Source organism: Pteronotus mesoamericanus, unplaced genomic scaffold, assembly GCF_021234165.1.
Source record: "Pteronotus mesoamericanus isolate MK-2021 breed Mesoamerican mustached bat unplaced genomic scaffold, CSHL_Meso_final scaffold_409, whole genome shotgun sequence".
In the NCBI taxonomy this organism is placed as follows: domain Eukaryota; kingdom Metazoa; phylum Chordata; class Mammalia; order Chiroptera; family Mormoopidae; genus Pteronotus; species Pteronotus mesoamericanus.
In genome coordinates, this window is record NW_026555316.1 from 144,549 (window position 1) to 163,287 (window position 18,739).

General features: G+C 45.8%; 1 protein-coding gene across 1 annotated transcript in view; it reads left to right on the forward strand.

Annotated features, from left to right (window-relative positions):
* KMT2C (lysine methyltransferase 2C) overlaps nucleotides 1-18,739 on the forward strand; it is a 213,577-nt gene that overhangs the window by 126,590 nt on the left and 68,248 nt on the right. The window contains exons 13-17 of the mRNA XM_054593417.1: nucleotides 2,190-2,899; nucleotides 10,715-10,834; nucleotides 12,977-13,093; nucleotides 15,385-15,486; nucleotides 15,919-16,023. Of these exons, the coding sequence (XP_054449392.1) occupies nucleotides 2,190-2,899; nucleotides 10,715-10,834; nucleotides 12,977-13,093; nucleotides 15,385-15,486; nucleotides 15,919-16,023 (1,154 nt within the window). The remainder of the gene's footprint in view (nucleotides 1-2,189; nucleotides 2,900-10,714; nucleotides 10,835-12,976; nucleotides 13,094-15,384; nucleotides 15,487-15,918; nucleotides 16,024-18,739) is intronic.

Genomic DNA, 18,739 nt, shown 5'->3' on the forward strand with positions numbered 1-18,739 from the left:
TTGGGTTACACTTGTCGTTACTAACTCGAGCCATTGCTGATTGTGAGGTGTTTCATGCTGAGATAATGAAAGGTTTATTTTTGATTGTCTTAATGGTCCTATTAAGGGTTATTTCAGTTATTTCAATTAAGCTTTTTGCAATATTGATAATAAGCTATTACTGTACATGAGGATCTGAAATTAATGAGACCAGATTGGGAAAAAACTCCTTACCAAAATTAATCTTGGGTTCCTCTGACAGTCTGTTGTAGTTTATGTGAAATTGTGTGTTTTACCGATTGAATATATAAAAAAGTCTCCGAGTTTTTGAGATTTTTCATATTTTCTAAACTCATTAGACAGTATGTAAAGTGAATAAAAATAAGACAAAGCTATCTGTAGTAAGTCTTAACATAGTGCGTAATCAGCATCCTAATTCTTTTTCATGCCCACCTTCACATCCGATTTACGGATAAATAGTAGCATTGTGTTTTGTGCTTCTAGGGGAAATTGGCATTTGGCAGTAGGATGAAAGTCGAGCTTAAGAGACTGTTGCGAGAGCAGGGTCAGGGCGCTGGTTGCCGGGGCTCCGCACCCCTGTGTTGCCGGCCCCATTCCCAGCCCGGTGGGAGGGGACTCCGTGCAGCCTCTGCAGGCTCCTCGCCCCGCTCGGCAGTGCCGCCGTTGTCTCACCTGGCCGAGTCACAGCCGTGCCCGCAGTTTCTCCGTGGGTTTGTGTGTAGCCTGTTGACTCTTCAAATTAATTACTGCAAAGCCCCGTTTAACTATTGCTTACTTACACATTATAGTAAGGAAATCTTTTCGTTAAGTCGCCCTTTTCTTGCACAGGATTGGCCGTGGAATTCTGAAGGAGGATATAGTCCCTTTATATAAAGAGTTGCTAAATCGAATGTTCTTACTTAGGCAGAGTAAAATCATTGTATAACAGTAGCAGCGGATTGCTAGTGTTATACTTTGGAGAACGCTGTGTCTGCCCTTTTATCCTAGCGTCCCTGCCTAGCAAGCGTGGCACAGCAGGGGTGTCCTTGGTCTGGGTGTGAGGCAGGCTGCCCTCTGCCAGTGTGACTTGAGGTCCTTGGTCTTCTAGTTGCAGGTGATGGAGGCTTCCTGTTATATTAGGGTTCGTTTTGTTTTTTTTATTTGAGCCACTCAAACAGTGGTACTTCTGGTTTTAAGCCCATAAGTGTTTACTCTTCATGTGTGTTAAATTTTATGTTAGGTAATTGTGAAGGATTTTTGTGTTTAAAAATATTGGGTACCAGCGATCTGTTATTTGATGTTTTTTCTTTATCCTCAGCTATAGTCTTTCAATAAAGTGGGAATGAGAAGTGAGATTTAATTTTCATATGAGACCATAGATAACCTTCAGTCACCATGGTAAATCGTAAATGAGGAAATTAGTATCTCTGTTAATGCAACTTAGAAATTGCCATAATGGTAATTGAAATGCATGCTTTTTATCCTCCGCAGTCTTACGCGATAGGGCACTTAGGGCTTATCGCTTGGACCTCTAAAGTTGCTGCTAAGTAAGCCTGGGTTAACCGTCTGATGCTCTAGTGCCCTGTTTTAAAATTTCAGAGTTGATGACTAGAAATGTTTCCGACACCTAATTGTGATTACTGACTTGCCAGGATTAGTTTCTTCAGTTAACAGATGATGGGGAAGAATAGGGTCCAAAAATTACACAGGGCATGTTGGCTGGTCCAGCTCAGCCAAAGGAGTCTTTTCGCTCCAAGGTACCTATGCACGTGAGCTGCAGTGCTCTGTTTGATCCGGGGTTGCTGCTGCGCAGCAGCTTTGTGTTCTAGACGAGCTCGCACTTTGAGGCTTGGACGCCTCACGTAACATCCCTGAACCTCGTTTTCCCAGCTGTTTAGTGAGTCTTCACCTACAGAACTTTTAATACTTTTGTAAGTGCTCCAATTATAACACATCATATATATGCAATAGAATTATATTAGAAATTTCTATTTTAATATTCTTAACAGAAATACTGTACACTCTGGGGATCCTATTTAGATGATTTTTTTTTTTAGGTTTTGTTGTCTGATCTGTGACTGATTCTGTCTAAGCCTATTATTTTTAAGCCTCAGAGCTATAGACATTTTAATGTTAATGTCTTATACCTACTCATAATTAGAAATTTAAAAATTTGTATGTCTATTAACATAATATTCCAAATTTTATAGAATCATCTCAAGATAAAATGCATCCTGAATTGGAAAATCAGATATCTCATGCAGTTGATAATTACCAAATAGAAATGTCTTCTAAAATGACACTTATTTGTGATGAAGATCAAAATGAAAACAAAATGGAAGTGACAGAAAACATGGAAGTCCTCGCGCACCCGGCCACGGTCCGAGAGGAGCTCCAGCCTCTAGAGGGCCCTAAAACAGCGGCATCCACGGAAGAGCTGAGGCCTCCAAAAGTAGCCGCTGAGCCTGCCGCCGTCTCTCCAGACACCCTCATGTCCCCGTGCGAGGAAAGCTCTCTATGTTCTAAGAAACAGTTGGCTGTAGAAAGGGTACAAGAAGAAACAGAAAAGAAAGAAAATCCCGAATCTTCCACTGCCTTCATGGACTTCGAAACGACTCCTGCAGCCGAGAGCTGTGTGAAGGATGGTTTATGCCAAGACAAATCTGTAAAATTGGCATCGGGGACGGGGTCATCAGTTCCATCGGCAGCGGACAGGAGCAAGGCCCCCGCGTCTTCCCCCCCAGCCCGCCCCACAGAATTGCCTTCCCATGACATGCTGCACGGTTACCCCTCGGCGCTCAGTGCTTCTGTTGGAAACATCATGCCCACCACGTACTTCTCAGTCACTCCAAAAATTGGCATGGGTAAACCAGCTATTACCAAAAGGAAATTTTCTCCGGGTAGACCTCGATCCAAACAGGTAGGGCAATTTTAATGATGGTGACGAACGATGTTGGCGCACCTCCATAAAGCAAGGTGTGTGTGTGGTTTTGGTTTGGGGGCACTGTTTTCTCTCTTCAGGTAGAATGTACATGTAATGCTGACTTAGGTTATTTGGCTTTTTTTTTTAATGCTGTTTAAACTTATTTGGAATTTCAGCCCTGTTGTGACATGCAGTTGCAACCTATTTGATGATAGTTTCTAATAGAAAACAGTGTTGTTTTGTTTTTTTAGTTCTATGCCACACAATAACAATAAGCCTGAAAAACAGTCTTGGGTATAGCATTACATTTCAAGGCAGGATGTACATCAGTGGTTTCAAGAAAAATCTTAGGATTTTGTTGATCTTTCAAAGTGAAGGAAGCTCCTCCTGGGTGGTTGCGAATGAGTGAGTTTCATCCCTGGAGGGTAAGTGGCAGTTGTTTTCAGCTGAGATTTAAATGAAACTGTGTGCAGAGTGAAGACACGCACCTTTGTGTGCTCTGCAGCAGCCCTGCTTCTGGACATTTCTATATGATGGCCGATAGGAAACAGCGCAGAGACTTGTAGTCATAATAATAACATGGAGTTTTATGCCTCGTGATTTAAATTGATTAAAAGTTTGGCTTTTTATAGGAATACTGTCTTGACAGTCCAATTGTGGAATTGTAAGCTCAGTATAAAAATATAATTATATTTTATTTCAATGTGAGAATTAGTCTTCTCCAAGTGAAGTCCAGATGTATTTTCATTCTCTAAAAACAGCAAGTTACACAGTTACACCAAGGGAGGTTTTATTCTCAAACTAGTTTGCCTGCTCCTTAGTCTTTTTTTTTTTTTCCTTTTTTGAATAGTTATATAATAATTATGTAGTTTTGGCTCTGAAAAGATGTTAGCAATTGAAATTTGATTCTCTAATTTTGGTTCAGATACTTTGCATTATTTAAGAGTAATTGCATCATAAATATTCCTGTTAAATTTTACAGTATTTCTCCTTATTTAGAGATTTCTGTTCCCACTGAGAAACTATTACAATTAGTTTTCTGTTGACTTATGTTCCACAATTGTGTGTGTGTGTGTGTGTGAGTGTGTGTGTGTGTGTGAGATGTCTGTTTCCTTTTTGTCCAGATTTATCTCATTTTACATGCACCATGTCCTTATATTTGCTTTTACTGCTGCCGAGTCCTCTGTCGCCCACCAGTCCTGGTGGGGTCCTACTCGCTGTGCAGCTGTCCCTGTCTTGCTGCTCCTTCACTGCGCGCTGTCATACGCGCTCTGTGGGCTGTGTTTTACTGCCCCGGTTTCTTGGTTGTAGTTGTGCAGCCGGCAGCCTCACCCGGTGAGTCCTGGCTTGTGGACGCGCCAGGCCGTGTTTTGCAGAGGGTGCATTGCATAGAACAAGGCAGCACTTGCATTTTTTTTTAATCACTGCTGAGGTACTGGGATCATAGCAGACCTACACAGGAATGTGTACGTCCTTATATTGGGAACCCTGAAGTCCATTTTTCTATTACATGAGTTCATTTAACATTAGGCATTACCGTTTTATATTTTTTGTTTTCTTTAGTATTTTACATATTTCTGGCAGTGTGGACTGGCTATGAAATGAGATGGATTTTCATAGCAGTTATTGTGATATAAGCAAGATCCTTCATTTTGAATTCTTAGTATCACTGGCATTTCCATAGACTGTCATCCGCTCTATGGTCTTTACCAGTATAGCGATTACCATTTTAACCAAAGAACTGTGTGTTTCAGCAATTAAAATTCTGTTTTGTAATGGTCAACCCTTTATCTTCACCACATTTTAATATTACATGAGCTTTTCCAAGAATTTACTTATAAATGAAATGGCTACTTTAATTAGAAACAAAGGAAATCGGGAAGCTTTAGGTTGAGTGACGGCTGTTAATTGCCTCCTGCCTTCCCGAGTGGGGGCTGCCAGTGAGGGGTACGGCTGCCAGTGGTGGGTTAGGCGGGGCCGCCCAAGGCTGCACTCAGATTTCAAGTTCTCCAGCAGCCCCACTGCGAAACAGAAGCAGAGAGGCAAATTTTAATGTTTTGGGTAACCCAGCATCTTTTAGCATTTAAACTACGTAAGAATTTTGAGTGCGACATTTCCCATTTACTTGTGGAACTTGTGAGGCTCGGTTGCCTCACGCAGCCAGCGGCTGCTGTAGCAGCAGCACAAAGCGGGACGCTCCTAAAAATGTGAGGACCTCAGTTCCGGAATATTGGTGGAATTAAACAAAATACTAAACAAATTTAAGATTGACTAAGGATATAAAACCAAAGATGTTGCTATGCTTTCATTATTTTTAAGGACAAATACAAATATTCTGCTTCCTCCAATTGCTCATGGGACACATTTTAAAACATAACAGAACCATTAGCTGTAGCAACAAATCACTGTATTTTCAACATACATTAGATTATCAATATATAGCACTCCATATACCTATATACACTCATATCATATACTCATTGCCATCTATAGTCACATACATGGGCATATTTATAAACATGTGCATATATACACATACAGACAATGAGTATGTGCATAGTGGTATTTCGGTATAGATGCATGAGTGTGTTTATAGAGTCACACACAATTATTCTGAATCAGGCGGGTTCCTTCCCGGGCTCCTATGGAGGGATGAGGAGAGGGGCAGAGTCAGCCAGAGCTTCCAGGGCAGCCACCTGAAGGCCGCTTTCTCTCTGGGCTTGTTATTTGCTAGCTTCTACCCTTGATCAACGTCGTCTTTTTTCTTTCTTTTCCTTCCCTCACTCTTCAGTTCAGCCTGAGCAGGGCTAGTTCGAGAGAAGAAAGGGCTGAGCATGTGCCAAGGTTGGGCCAGCGCCCCTCCCTGTGGCTGAGTGGCCAGGGTAGGCTGTCCTTGTAGAAGTGACTTCTGAGAAGTATTTTGTGTTGTTCACATCAATTTCTACTCTGGCTAATTGGTCCGAGGAAAGACTGATCAATGTAAAAGTCAGCGTGAACATTTCTGTGGTGCAGTTGCTGGGATGCCACGTCCAGTCCTTCCGTTATTGTCGGTGTGCACCCAGCACGGCACCTAGTTAACAGCCTTCTCGCTGCGTCTGTAAAACAACATCCCGTGGCGGTCATCACAACCGAACGGTGACACGCACAAAGCACCCAACACACGGCAAGTGGCAGTGCTACCTGTTTTCTTTCTTGCATCACAGATTAATGCAGATGACATTCTATGAAAATGGAGGCTCGAGAAGGAGGTAGTCGGGTATTGTCGCTGGAGTGGTGGTGCCACAGCCAGTCAGATTGGCTAGTAGTTGGCGCTGAAAAGCCAGTGAAATGAGCCATAGGCCCTCACGGAGTCAGACTCTGCTCTCAGCGAACACAGCATGCAGTGGGTTCAAGTCCAAAGCCACACGGTGGCCACACAGACCTCAGGACTGAACGGCCTATTAATTATCCTGTGTGTGGTGGGGGCTGGAGTAGCGGCAGCCCCAGGGCGCCAGGGACGTGGGGAGGTGCCCGGAGAGTGCACCCCGGGCCCCTGCCCCTTGCTGGGCGTCGGCACCCTCTGGCCCCCTCTCGGCCCAGGCCCTCTTGAACGGGAATGAAAGTGTATATTTTAAAAAGATTCGCAAGAAGCACTACTCTAAACCATTAAAAAGTAAGATGTAGTTTTAAACCTAAGAAATGTCTCGTGCCACGGGACGCCACCAACAAAAACACGTGGATCGGGAGCGTCGGATTTCCCTCTGAGCTTTCTGGGCCCGCTGCGAGGTTGCTGAGGCTGTTACCGGCACCAGTGCTGGCACCAGCCACATGCGCGTTTGGTCTCTGTGCGCTGGTCCTGTCGCATCACATCAGGCCTCACCTCCTTGTTCCAGCCGATGTCGAACTCAGCTTTGCGCGTGAGAGTTGGTCACGCGGCAAGGATTCTGCGCCTCGAGGAGTGCGTTGTTGGCTGCGGTGTGTGTGAGTGAGCGCCTGCGCCCTGACGTCAGACCCTATGCACTCGTTTCTGTTGCCCTCGCGGTGGTCCTCCTGCCTGTGCTTGCTCTCCCCACCAGGCCCGCCTTCCCTGTGCCCCTTGGCTTCGCACAGTGCGCTGGGAGGTCTGCCCGGGAGGTCTGCCCGGGAGGCCCGCCCGGGAGGCCCCCGACGCACACGGGCCCCGCTCAGAGCCGATTCAGTCATGTGGGGCGCTCTTGGCCTCTGGGTGTGACATCGGCCCTCTTCCACAGCCAGCAGCAGGGTTAGACTTCCCCTGGGAGGTGGCCCACAACGGCCGGTCCTCACAGCCCGTGCCGTTCCCACGTCCTGCCCCTCAGTCCTGGCCTTCGCTGCTTCCATGTCCTGTCCCACTGTGCTCGTAGCAGCTGCAGAGTCTACAAGGTTGATGAACTTACCTGAGAAGTAGGCCTCAACGCAGAAAGATGGCGACCGACTTTCAGTAGGTGTGGTGCTCTGTAATTATCATTGGGATCATATCATCCCAGTCTCTGCCAGGTAGTGTTGTGTTGTGTTGTGTTTTGCTTTTTTTAGGTTTTTATAAGGTTTGATGGCAAGTTGGCTCTATTTATTTAGCTTTCTTTACAACTTAAAGGCTCCTGCTGGCTGCAGTGTGAATCCTTGTGCTTTTAATGCATTTTATAGGTGTTTGGTAAAGAGTAGCAGTGTATTGGATAGATTGTTAATTTTTTTAAAGGTGAGGAAATCTAAGAGTCTAGACTATAACTGATGGGTGAATTAGTATGTTTCATATATTACAGGGTTTATTGATACATTTATGCATGCAAAAAAGTAATAAATGCTCAGAAAAAAAGTAGATGTTCAATAAGTGCTGAACAGAATGATTAACATAGCAGTGAACAGAAAGAGCATGGTCTCTTCTTATCAAGCTTATACTCTAGTGGCAACAATTACATGCAAGTGTAGTTAAGTGTAAATTGTGTAAGTTCAGGCGCCACAATGGTGTAAACCATGTTGCAGTCAACAGGGGGCGCTAACTTCCTATGAACAGTCTGTTTTCTTTGATCTAAGCTGAGATCTGAAGGACAATTTATAACTGAAGATAATAATTACAGCTGTATTTTAGTTTTAAGGGCTAAAGAATATATTAGGTAATTTCTCCTTTGTCAAAATATCTAAGTACATCATAATTTTTCTTCTGTTCCTATAAAATTGCACACAATCCATCTTCCAGTGTCGTATGATAATATACTTATTAAAATTCATAATGTAATTGCCCAAGCTTTTATTATATAAGTTCTTCATAGCAGCTGAGTGGTTTTCTAATTATCCCTGAAATGACATCCAAACATTCTTGATCTATAGAATCCTTCATTTTGTCCATCCATATTTTATGAGGTATGAATACTTTTTAAAATGAGATAGAGTTTTGGCACCAAAGCTAACTTTTAAATTATGATGAATAACACAGCATTATCTTTGAACATGACTTTTTATGATCTGTTTTATGGACTGCCTACTGACATAACGTTAAGTGATCTACCAAAAGGAATTTAAGGTGCAGCTTAGCCAGGTATCCTCAGAGGAAGACCAGTGGGAATGTTAAGACTAACCCAGATGTCTCTTGCCCCCGCACTCTACCATTAAGTAATTATAAACAACGAAACACATGAGCCCAAATTGCAATCAATGAGAAGCTGCAAGAGGTGTGATAAGGGAGTGCTGAGGAACGGCCTCTCTCTGGGGGCAGATGGTAAGGCCGCACCCGGGGAGGGGGAAGCACCGGGGGGAGCTGGAGGTGGTCTGTCCATGGGACCTGGGCCAGGGGCCGGGAGGAGCTGGCTCATGGAAGGCTGTGTGGGAGCCAGGGCAGCAGGGGTGCAGGGCTGGCTGCAGCTGGGGGGCGGGGGTGCGCGGGGTGAGCGGCGAGGCTGGGCTTGAAGCGCCCCGAGGACTGCGGAGGGGTCTAAGGCAGCAGGGGCTTGCCGGACCGGATTTGCAGTTTCGGAAAGCCTGGCCACTGTGAGGAGGAAGGCCTGGGCCGCGCAGCGAGGAGGAGGCTGGGAGAGCGAGGCCTGGTGGGGGCAGGCGAGGCGTGGGGCCGGAAGGGGGAAGCAGAGCGACCAGGGACGAGACTGGAGGGTGACATGAACCAAACTGACCAGTGGTGTGGCTTGAAGGAGGGGCGGGGCTGAGGATCCAAGAGGCAGGAGAGGGAGGGGGGAAGGGAGTGCGCCCCATGGCTCCCCGTCCACTCCGACAGGTGAGTCAGATGGTGGGACCGAGGGCGAGGGCGAGGGCGAGGGAGAGATTTTAGACACGGTGTGCCCGAGCGGTGTAGGGGGAGAAAATGGAAACGCTCCAGAGGACCTCGAAAACCGTACCGATTTGGTGCTCTCGGCATGACCGTGGGAGAGGAAGATCCAAGGGGGTGTTCACAGCCCTCGCTGCGCACAGTCCGTGTGGGGGAGGCTGTCTGTGGGAGGGAGGGGCCCAGGCCTCGCGGGGGACCGAGCTGTCTGTGGCTGGGGAGAGCTTGAGTAGAACAAGAACAGAGCGGGGACTAGGAGTGGCAGAGAGGTCACCAAAGACCCTGGGCACAGTGTGGGGACAGGCGCGTGCAGCTCGACCCTTGCAGGAGCAGAGCGCCCTCTCAGCCCCTAGGCTGGGCACGGGGTGTGTAGGGGGGTGTCTGGAGGTGCGGCCAGCCTCTCCCCTGTGTGACTTTTCCTGAATTACTGGTGTTTCCATGAACTCTGCTCCAAAAGGGTAGTAAAGAGCTGCTGCTTGGTTGATTATTTAAAGTCCCAGTGGTATTTTTATACGATTAATAGGCTACTATGTGTTAGTTTGATGATACTCTAGACACCTGGTAAGTACTGTGTTTCTTGTATTATGTTTTGGTCATTTAATTAGTAAAATTTATAGTGTGCATTCTTGAATTACATAATTCCAAATAGGTTCGTTCTTGTTTGGCATTTGTTTTCTGTTTTCCTTTAAAGTGTTATCTTTGTGGAGTGAACATTTTTCTTCATGCCGCTTAGCGTCTTCATCCGATTAGTTCAGGGTATTGTGTGATATGGTTATTTGGAAGTAAAATGTCTTAGTTTTATTTTAACTATTTTAATAAGATACTATTTCTTGTTTAAATAATCGGGTACTTTAGGCATTGTAATTTGCAAATTTAGGACAATTGCTTTGACATTTTTCACTTTTCAAATAAATCCCTTGTATGTGATCTACGAATAGTAGTCCCCTGACTGAAAACCAAAACCCACCACTAATGGTCGCGGACAGAAGAGTAATTAAATGCTCGGATGGCAACGGTATTTGCATCTGAAGGTTACACAGTAACTAATTTCCCCAATTTAAAGTGAATGCGTCTGTCCATGTTTCTGATCGCTGTTGGCCCGCTGATTGGTTGTTCGTAGCAGTCGGTATACATGACATCCTTTAAGGTTATCCATTCTCCGTTCCAGTGGAGTGATCGTTGTTGGAAGAAAGTAATGCCCCAGTTGCTTCTCATAATGTTAGTTTTAGAGTTTGATTGACTTTTATTTATATTTGGTGTTATAATTGTAGTTCATAATTCATTGTTGATGTCATAATAAGCATTAATTTTTAAAGTTTTGATGTATCAACCAGAATAAAGCATTTAATGTAAATTGTAGCTGCAAACATTTAAGTATAACGTCACTGTAAATGCTAACTTTATTTTTCTAACTTGAAGCAATTTGTCCTAAATTTCCACACGTCTGCATTTGTTTTTGCTGTTCTAAACTTCCTTAGTTGCTGGCTTTGACCTTTTGTGTTGCTGCGTTTTACACACCTGTTTTCTCACCTGCCGTACCCTAGGGGGCTTGGAGCGCCCACAACACAGTGAGCCCGCCTTCCTGGGCCCCAGGCATTTCAGAAGGCCGGGACATTTTTAAGCCCAGGCAGCTTCCTGGCAGTGCCGTTTGGAGCATCAAAGTGGTAAATAAAATCGCATTTACATTCCTGTGTCATTTCTTTCTGGGTTTAGCTGAGTAGAAGTTGGAATTGAACCTTTCTTTTCTGAATAGTTCAGCTTCCAGAGCCACATTTTTAATCTAAAGTTTTTAATATAAAGAAGCAATGTGCTTGCACTTCACAATCTGGATTAGGAGGAAATTGCCATTTTTACATGCCTGATTTTAAGTGTAAATTTTTAATACCCTTTTTTACGGTTTCTTCCTTTTTATGTTGTAATTAACAGTATGGGGGAAATCCTTGTCATGCAGGCTACGAGGTAATTAAGGGCTTGGTTATGTATTCATGATACCATAAAACTTTTTTGCTTAGAAAGGAACAAAAGAAAAACTGCACTAAGCTGTTACTGCGCTAACGGGGAAGAAATACCAGAGCGGCCACAGATTCCCTGCAGTCTGTCGGCCTCAGAACGGCAGGCCTCTTGGCCAGGCCTCTGGGGCTCTGTTAGACCTCGAAGGGAACGCAGAGCCTGAGGCTCTGAGGCACTTTGAAGGGTAAAAATGTAATTTCGACCCGTTAACCACCTGAGAAGTTAAAATATTTTACTGACTGGAAAACACTGTTTCTTCATCTCATACATTGAATGTGATTCTGGAAAAAGGGTGTTTAATGTAGACCAGTCAAGGCTGTCAAAGGAGTTGTAGATGCCCCTTTCTTATTTTCTGTCACCGTGGAACTGTGTTTTAAACTCATTCTGATGTCATGTAAGGTGTGGAAAGTATAAATCTTTGTTTTAAGAGTATAAAAGATGTCTTGTTTGATGGCTTCAAAGCAAATACCACCAAAAATTTTCACATTTTTTGTCATTGGATGCTGGAGAAAAATAAACTGTGAGATTATTATAGTCATGATTTAATCACAGACTTTCACGACATCTTCAATACCTATTAGCAAAAGAACAAGCAGGAACTATCCATTCAGCCTTACAGCACCCCTGTCCAAAGAGGCTCCTGAGCGCCGAAGGGCAGTGGAGGGGGGGCGGGGAAGGGGAGGCAGTTCGAAAACCGGAGGGGGCTGTACTCGCTGAAACTGAAGGGGAAACAGACGCTCCTTCCCCGTGTTCATGGGCGTCTGTCTGATGCTCACGATATGATCATTAATTATGGACTCAGAAACCATTCTGCTAAACAGGCGACAAGTTCAGCGTTTGAAATTGTGGTTAGTGACCTTGGCTGAACATAAGACATACTATTAACCTATTAACTCATGAGGGAGTGAGTACCAAAGGATTTTCCTGAGTATTTTAATAATTTTAAATATATAAGAATAGGCAGATGCCGTGGTTTTTTTGAGGCAGTAATAAATAAATCTGAGTAAAACGGGGGGAAAATGCAACAAATAACCCCAGTATCAGGGAATTTAATGTTTTCCTATAGAATTTTTGTGTTAGGTAAAAATTCAGATAAATTGTTTTTGTTTTAAGTAATATTATCTAGATGATTCAAAGCTAGGCTTTTACCGGTTTTCCTATATATAAATAAATTGGCCTATGGTAGAATGAGGCATGTGTTCAGTTAATATTGACAGCTGTTGAATAGTAAGCGAAATCGCCAGTGTTAATGGCAAGGAGAAATACTGTTGTGTAATAGCAGAAATTAGCTTTCATGCAATGTAGCAGTTCAGAAGAGTGGTGAAGAACCAGACTTGCCAGCTCCAGGACTTTGGAGAAGTTACTTAGCCTTTCAGCCCCTCGGAGCACTCGTCTCTCAATAGGGGGTTATAAAACGCAGCTGACCTAGCTAGCAGGGTGGCTGAGGGCCAAGCGTGCTCCGGGGCGGTGCCGGGCTGGCTGTGGACGTTCTCGCCCCCCGGAATGCCAGGTGAAGGGAGGGGACAGTGAGGCCCGGGCTCGCCGGTGCAGGCGGTCACAACTGCAGACGCACAGTTCGATGCTAGGCTGTAGGCATCATGTATGTATAGTAATTTGAAGTCAAGGATACGTGTTGAAAGAAACAAGTAATAACCCTGATTTCTCCATATTTATCTGATCGGATGAAAGCAACAAGCAGCTACTTGTAACATTTAGTAAGATGTTGCCCCTCACGTGTGGGTTTGAATGTGCTCTGGGGCCGTTCAGCTCGCTGACTCTCCCTTCTCTCTCTGCAGGGCCGCGGGTCGGGCTTCCCCGGAAAGCGGCGGCCGCGGGGCGCAGGGCTGTCCGGCCGTGGCGGCAGAGGCCGGTCCAAGCTGAAGAGCGGCATCGGCGCCGTGGTGCTGCCTGGGGTAAGACGCCTCCTTCGCGTTCCCTGTGACCCTTGGCCTGCTGGCCGACGGGGCCTCGGGGGTAGCATTCTTCAGACGCCAAAACTTTTATTTTACTAGATCTCTGCTTTGATTTAAAGAAAACCAAAAACTTCTGGTTAGGTTTTCTACTTTCCTATCCCTTTTCTCTTTTCTTGCTGTCCTCCTCGACTGTTCTTTCGGTACCAACCCTCTCCCAAATCCAAATGTAATACATTTTCTTTTACTTAAAAAATGGCAAGCTCCTGTCCTGTTCTTGTTCATTTGAAAACATTCTCTTGGCGTTTTAAGAGATTGGGTGTAGTGGTTCGCAGGAGAAACTAAAGAGGTTGCAGACTGGTCTGGACTCGAAACTGGAGGCTTTATATCTGACTACCTTTGACATACTCTGCAATTGGTAAATATTTGCTTGTTGACGCATTATGAATAAATACTGTATTTGGCAAGTTCAGGGGACCGGTGGGACTGTTTAATTTTAGCACTAAAGGAAATACAGATCCTGGCCCTTTTCAAAGAAGGCAGATTCCCACCCCAGACTGATGGGCTCGCTGAGGTAGGTTGGCATGAACACCGAGTCTGAGGCGTGCGCTTCTGTAGGCGCTGACAGATGCAGGCACCCTTGAGAGCCACACCGACCCACACGGCGAGCGTAGGCACCCCCCCATCCCGCCCCCGCTCCCTCTGAGGGCCCTGGTCTCCCTCTGCGCATTACTCAGGCTGTTGTCGATCAGCTTTCTAGGTGCTTATTTGCCATCAGTACATCTTTGATAAAGTTGTTCTTCAAACCTTTAGCACATTTTAATAATTGAGTAGCTTTAAAACTTTGAGTTGAGATTTCTCATGTATTCTGGGCTAAGTTCTTTATCATATGCATGATTTCCAGGTATTTTCTTGCATTCTTTTTATTTTACTTTTATTTTTTTGGCTTGTCTTTTCTGTGTTTTTTGAAGACCAGATGCTTTGGTTTTGATGAAGTACAATTTATTTTCTTCTGTGGATTGTGCTTATGGTGTATGAGATATTTGCATAACCTAAAGTTTCAAACGTATCTAGTGTTTTCTTACAGAAGTTTTATGGTGTTAGGCTTTGCATTTAGATTTGTGATCCAATTTCAGTTAATTTTTATGCACGGTATGAATATGGGTCAGAGTTTTATTTTTGGTATACTCACTCCCCAGCTGTTTTTATTACCGTTTTATGATTGCCTTTGTATCACGCTTGAAAATTAGTTATCTGTTGTTTTTTTTTTCCTTATTTTGGAATTGCTACGCTATGCCATTGGTTTATTTTCTTTATCTTTAGGCCAATACTGAACTTTCTTAATTACTTTTACTTTATAACTGCTCCTGAAATCAGACACTACAAGTCTTGTAGTTTTCTACTTTTTCAAAGTTGTTTTGACTATTTTTAAATCCTTTATATTTCTTTTTGAATTATAGGATTAGCTTGTCAGTTACCACAGATAAGTCTGGTAGGATCTTGACTGCGTTTGCATTCAAATTATAGGTCAACTTGGGGGAAATTGACATTCATACCATCTTGAGCCTTTTAACCCAAGAACTTAATGTGCTTCTCCATTTCCAAGTCTTTAATTTCTGTCAGTGATGTTATTTAGTTTTCAACGTTCAGATCTTTCATGCCATTGCTCAGATTGATTTCTAAGTCTTCCATATTTTTTATGCTATTGTAAAGGGTAGTGTTTCCTTAATTTTGGGGTTGTTGGTTGCTAGTATCTAGAAACAGTATTCATTTTTGTGTATTGATTTTTCTATCCTACAACCTTATTAAAATTCCCACATTGCATCTAGTTGCTCATTTGAAGAGGTGGTCGGATTTTGTACCCACACAGTCATGTCTGTGCATGAGAAAGGTTTGGGTCTTTTCCCCCTGGAGGCCCTTCACTTCTGCTCTTCATTGCATTTGTCATCGCCTTTAGCACGGTGTCCAGTAGAGATCGGGTAACCTTGTCTTTGTTTTCATCTTGGGGAGTTAGCATAACCTATGGCGTTAGCTCTAGTTTTGTTTTCCCTAAGAGACATCCTAAGTGAGTTTGAGGAAGCTCCTATCCATAATTTGTTGAGATTTTTTTTTTTTTTTTAACCCGGAGTAGAAGTTGGAGTCTTTAAATGCATTCCCTGCATTTATACAGATAAGGCTATGGCCAGTTGTTGACATGGTGAGTTGCCTCGGTTGGCTTCTTTAACTGCTGAAGCTGTTGTGTGTTCCTGTGATAAACTCTATTTGGTTGTGATTATCTTTTTTGCCTTTTACAGGTGTCTGCTGCCGATATTTCATCAAATAAGGATGAAGAAGAAAACTCCATGCACAATACAGTTGTGCTGTTTTCCAGTAGCGACAAGTTCACTTTGCATCAGGTTCGAACTTGGCTGTTTGTGGTTTTCCACTTTTGACTTCTTCCCGGCCCCTTTCTCTTTTTTCTCACGTGCGCTGAAGCCATCTGATACTTACCTCTGAATCTGTATTAGCTGAGAACGTACTTTTAAAAAACTATAGAATTAGTACAGTAGTGCAGTCTTAGCTCAGTGCCCCATTTAAAATATGTTCACCTGCCCTGGCTGGTGGGGCTCATTGGACTGAGCACCCGCCTGTGGACGAAAGGGTCGCTGGTTCGATTCCCAGTCAGGGCACAGGCCTGGGTTGCGGGCCTGGTCCCTGGTTGGAGGTGGGCAAGAGGCAACCAATCAATGTTTCTCTCTCGCTCTTTCTCCCTTCCCCTCTCTCTCTCTCATAATAAATAAATATTTTAAAAAATAATTTGAAATATGTTCACATGTGCTTAATTTCAGGATATGTGTGTAGTCTGTGGCAGTTTTGGCCAAGGAGCAGAGGGGAGATTACTTGCCTGTTCTCAGTGTGGTCAGTGTTACCATCCGTACTGTGTCAGTATTAAGGTAAATAGTGGACGTTTCAATCACTTAACAGCAGTGCATTTAAATCTGGTTTGATTTGGGTGGTATGCTGCTTCCGAGTCTTATAATTAATCACGTATTGTTAGGATAATTGTACATATGTGGCAGTACTTCCATTATTGCATTTTAAGTGTTCCCTGAAGAAATTAACTCTATGAATCTGTTGTCTTAAATTGTAGTAATTATCTGCTATTGTCTTGAAAAAGTAAAACATGAAAATGCATGCATTTAATTTAAAGATACAGTGCACTATTGCTCTCTAAGGCGCAGGGCTCGTCCACACACCCTGGCCGTGCTGGCAGCTGAGAGCCCCAGAGCACACGGCGTGGATAGCCCGGGCTGCCCGCGTGCACCCCCCGCCCCCGCCCCAGGCTGGTGTGGAGGGCGTTCCGTCCCGCCACTGCCGTCAGCGCGCTGATAGTTTGTAATCAGTGTGGGCCCACCATGGCCCTAGTTCTTCAAAATTTTTTGTTTCCTCCCTCTACCCCACCTTCTGGAACCCCAGTTTGCATGCACGTGCGCGCGTGAGAGAGAGAAAGAGATTGAGATTGATTGATTGTGTAGCATTCCCCCAGGTTCCTGACACTATTCTTCTCTCTGCATTTGTTTGAATGGTTCCTGTAACGTTCCTCAGACTCTGTTGTCACGGGCTGTGTGATCTGTTCTAGGCCCCGCCGGTGGGGTTTTCAGATAACTGCATTCTTCAATCTCAGACCCATTTTATAGTTTATTATCTTGCAGTTTTAAACTTTTTCAAGTTCTTCCCCCCCCCCCCCCCCGGTCAAGTCTTTGTATATATTTATCTGGCACTTCTCCCTGTGTTAACGGATCCTTCTCCTCATTGGGAGAGGTTTCCCTGCTTTTTTAGCATCTGGCGATTTTTGATGGCATGTGGGCGCTGTGCTTGACACAGTGCAGGGTAGGGAGTCCGGCGGTTGCGCCGTCGCACAGCAGGGCGTCCTTGGTGGGACAGCAGCTGTCTGTGGCTGCACCCGTGCCCTCCGGGGCTTCCTCGGAGGCTCCCTTGGGTCACACGAGTGACCCTTCACAATGAGGGGCTGGTCTTACGCGTGTCAGTCTTCGTACCACCCTCAGGGTTCTGTTTATAAGAATAATAAATAGCAACTTTCATTTTATAAGTTAACTGGGAATATTTTAAAACACAAAATCCTACAGGCACAGCCTTGTGTGGTGCCAGTGTGACGGCGTTGTGGGTGTCCCGTAGCCTCTGCGGACACCGCCACGCGTGGACGACCTCTGAGTGCTGCTGTGGAAGCGGTTCCCACCTTGTGGACCCGCTGGGGCGCCGAGGTCACACTCGGGTGCCGCACCGGTGGGGCCTGCCTCTGGCTGCCACGCCTCTGCAGGCCGCCACCCCCAACCCCCGCGCATGCCCCAGTGTCCTTGCTTGCACAGGCTGAGACCCAGGTGTTTCCACCGTCCATGGGCTCTGATAGTTGTGCCAGGCACGTCTGCCCAGAAAGCTGCTCTCTTGGCTGGGGCTCTCCGTCTGGCTCCCTAGATGTGTGGCTTGGCGGTCAGTCAGAGGCTGCAGGGAAACCCTGTGCCTCTTCTTGGGTAGCCTGCCCTGCGTCCTGAACTGCGGGGGCTGAGGAAGGGGCGGTGTGCTCCGCTGGGCTCTCCCGCTCTCGGCAGCATCGGGAAGGTGTGTACAGGCCGAAGGTCACAGGGCCCCCCTTGCTCATCCCACTCCTGCTCCAGACCGCAGTGCGGGGCTGCCTGGTGCCCCGCGTCTGCAGAGGCGGCTTCCCACACCGTGTCCTGGCTTCCGGCATTTCACCATGGGGGGGAGAGGTCTCGTCCCAGTTGGTCCACTGCAACCGAGGCAGGTTTGCCTTACAGACCATAAAACAGACGTATTGCGCTTAGACATGGTGCCCTGGAGGACGTTTTCCTGCGCGAGCTCTTAAAGACCAATCCAGACAATTGGAGGACAAGAGTCGGCAGGAGAGCCCGGCCTCTGTCCTAAGAGGGAATTGGCTGGGGGTGAGGGGCTGTTCAAGCGTTGAAATAGCGCAGAGAGGTCAGGCACACACGCTGATAGGTCAGCTGCATTGGGGAGTCATGAGCACTTTCAGTGGCAATGAGGACTTAGCGACCAGGTTTCGTGTGTCCGAGAGTGAACACAGACTGAGTCACTTGGGAGTCAGGCTGTGAAGGACTGCGGCGCAGGTGTCTGTGAAATAGGAGGGCTTGGCAGGAATGAAGATGAAGACCTTGGGTTTGCCTCCCACTTCGTCTTCGGCACCGGAGGCGGGCACACTGCGGCACAGGCAAGCCGGGCCCGCCGACTGCTTGTGTACACGAAGCTCTGCTGGACCTCAGGCGAGCTCTGTTTGCACCTGCCTGTAGGTGGCTTCACACCGCAGTGGCCGAGCTGTGCAGGTCAGCAGACCCTGTGCCCCACGGAGTCTGGTATATTTGCTGCCTGCCCCTCTGCCGAGGAAGGTGGGCGGCTGTTGCTCTAAGCCTCCCTGTTCCCCTCCCCTGGGCTCTTTCAGAGCCCCTTGCCTCCTCCTGGCCTCCTCCCCATGGGGTTCCGCTGCATCAGTCAATGAACAGTGCTGGTGGCGGCTCGGGGACATTCGCAGCACACCTGATGGCGCACCGTGACTGACTCTCCTTTCCATGGAGTTTCTGGTAGCAAGAAGGGAACAATGATTCATGGTTCTCCACT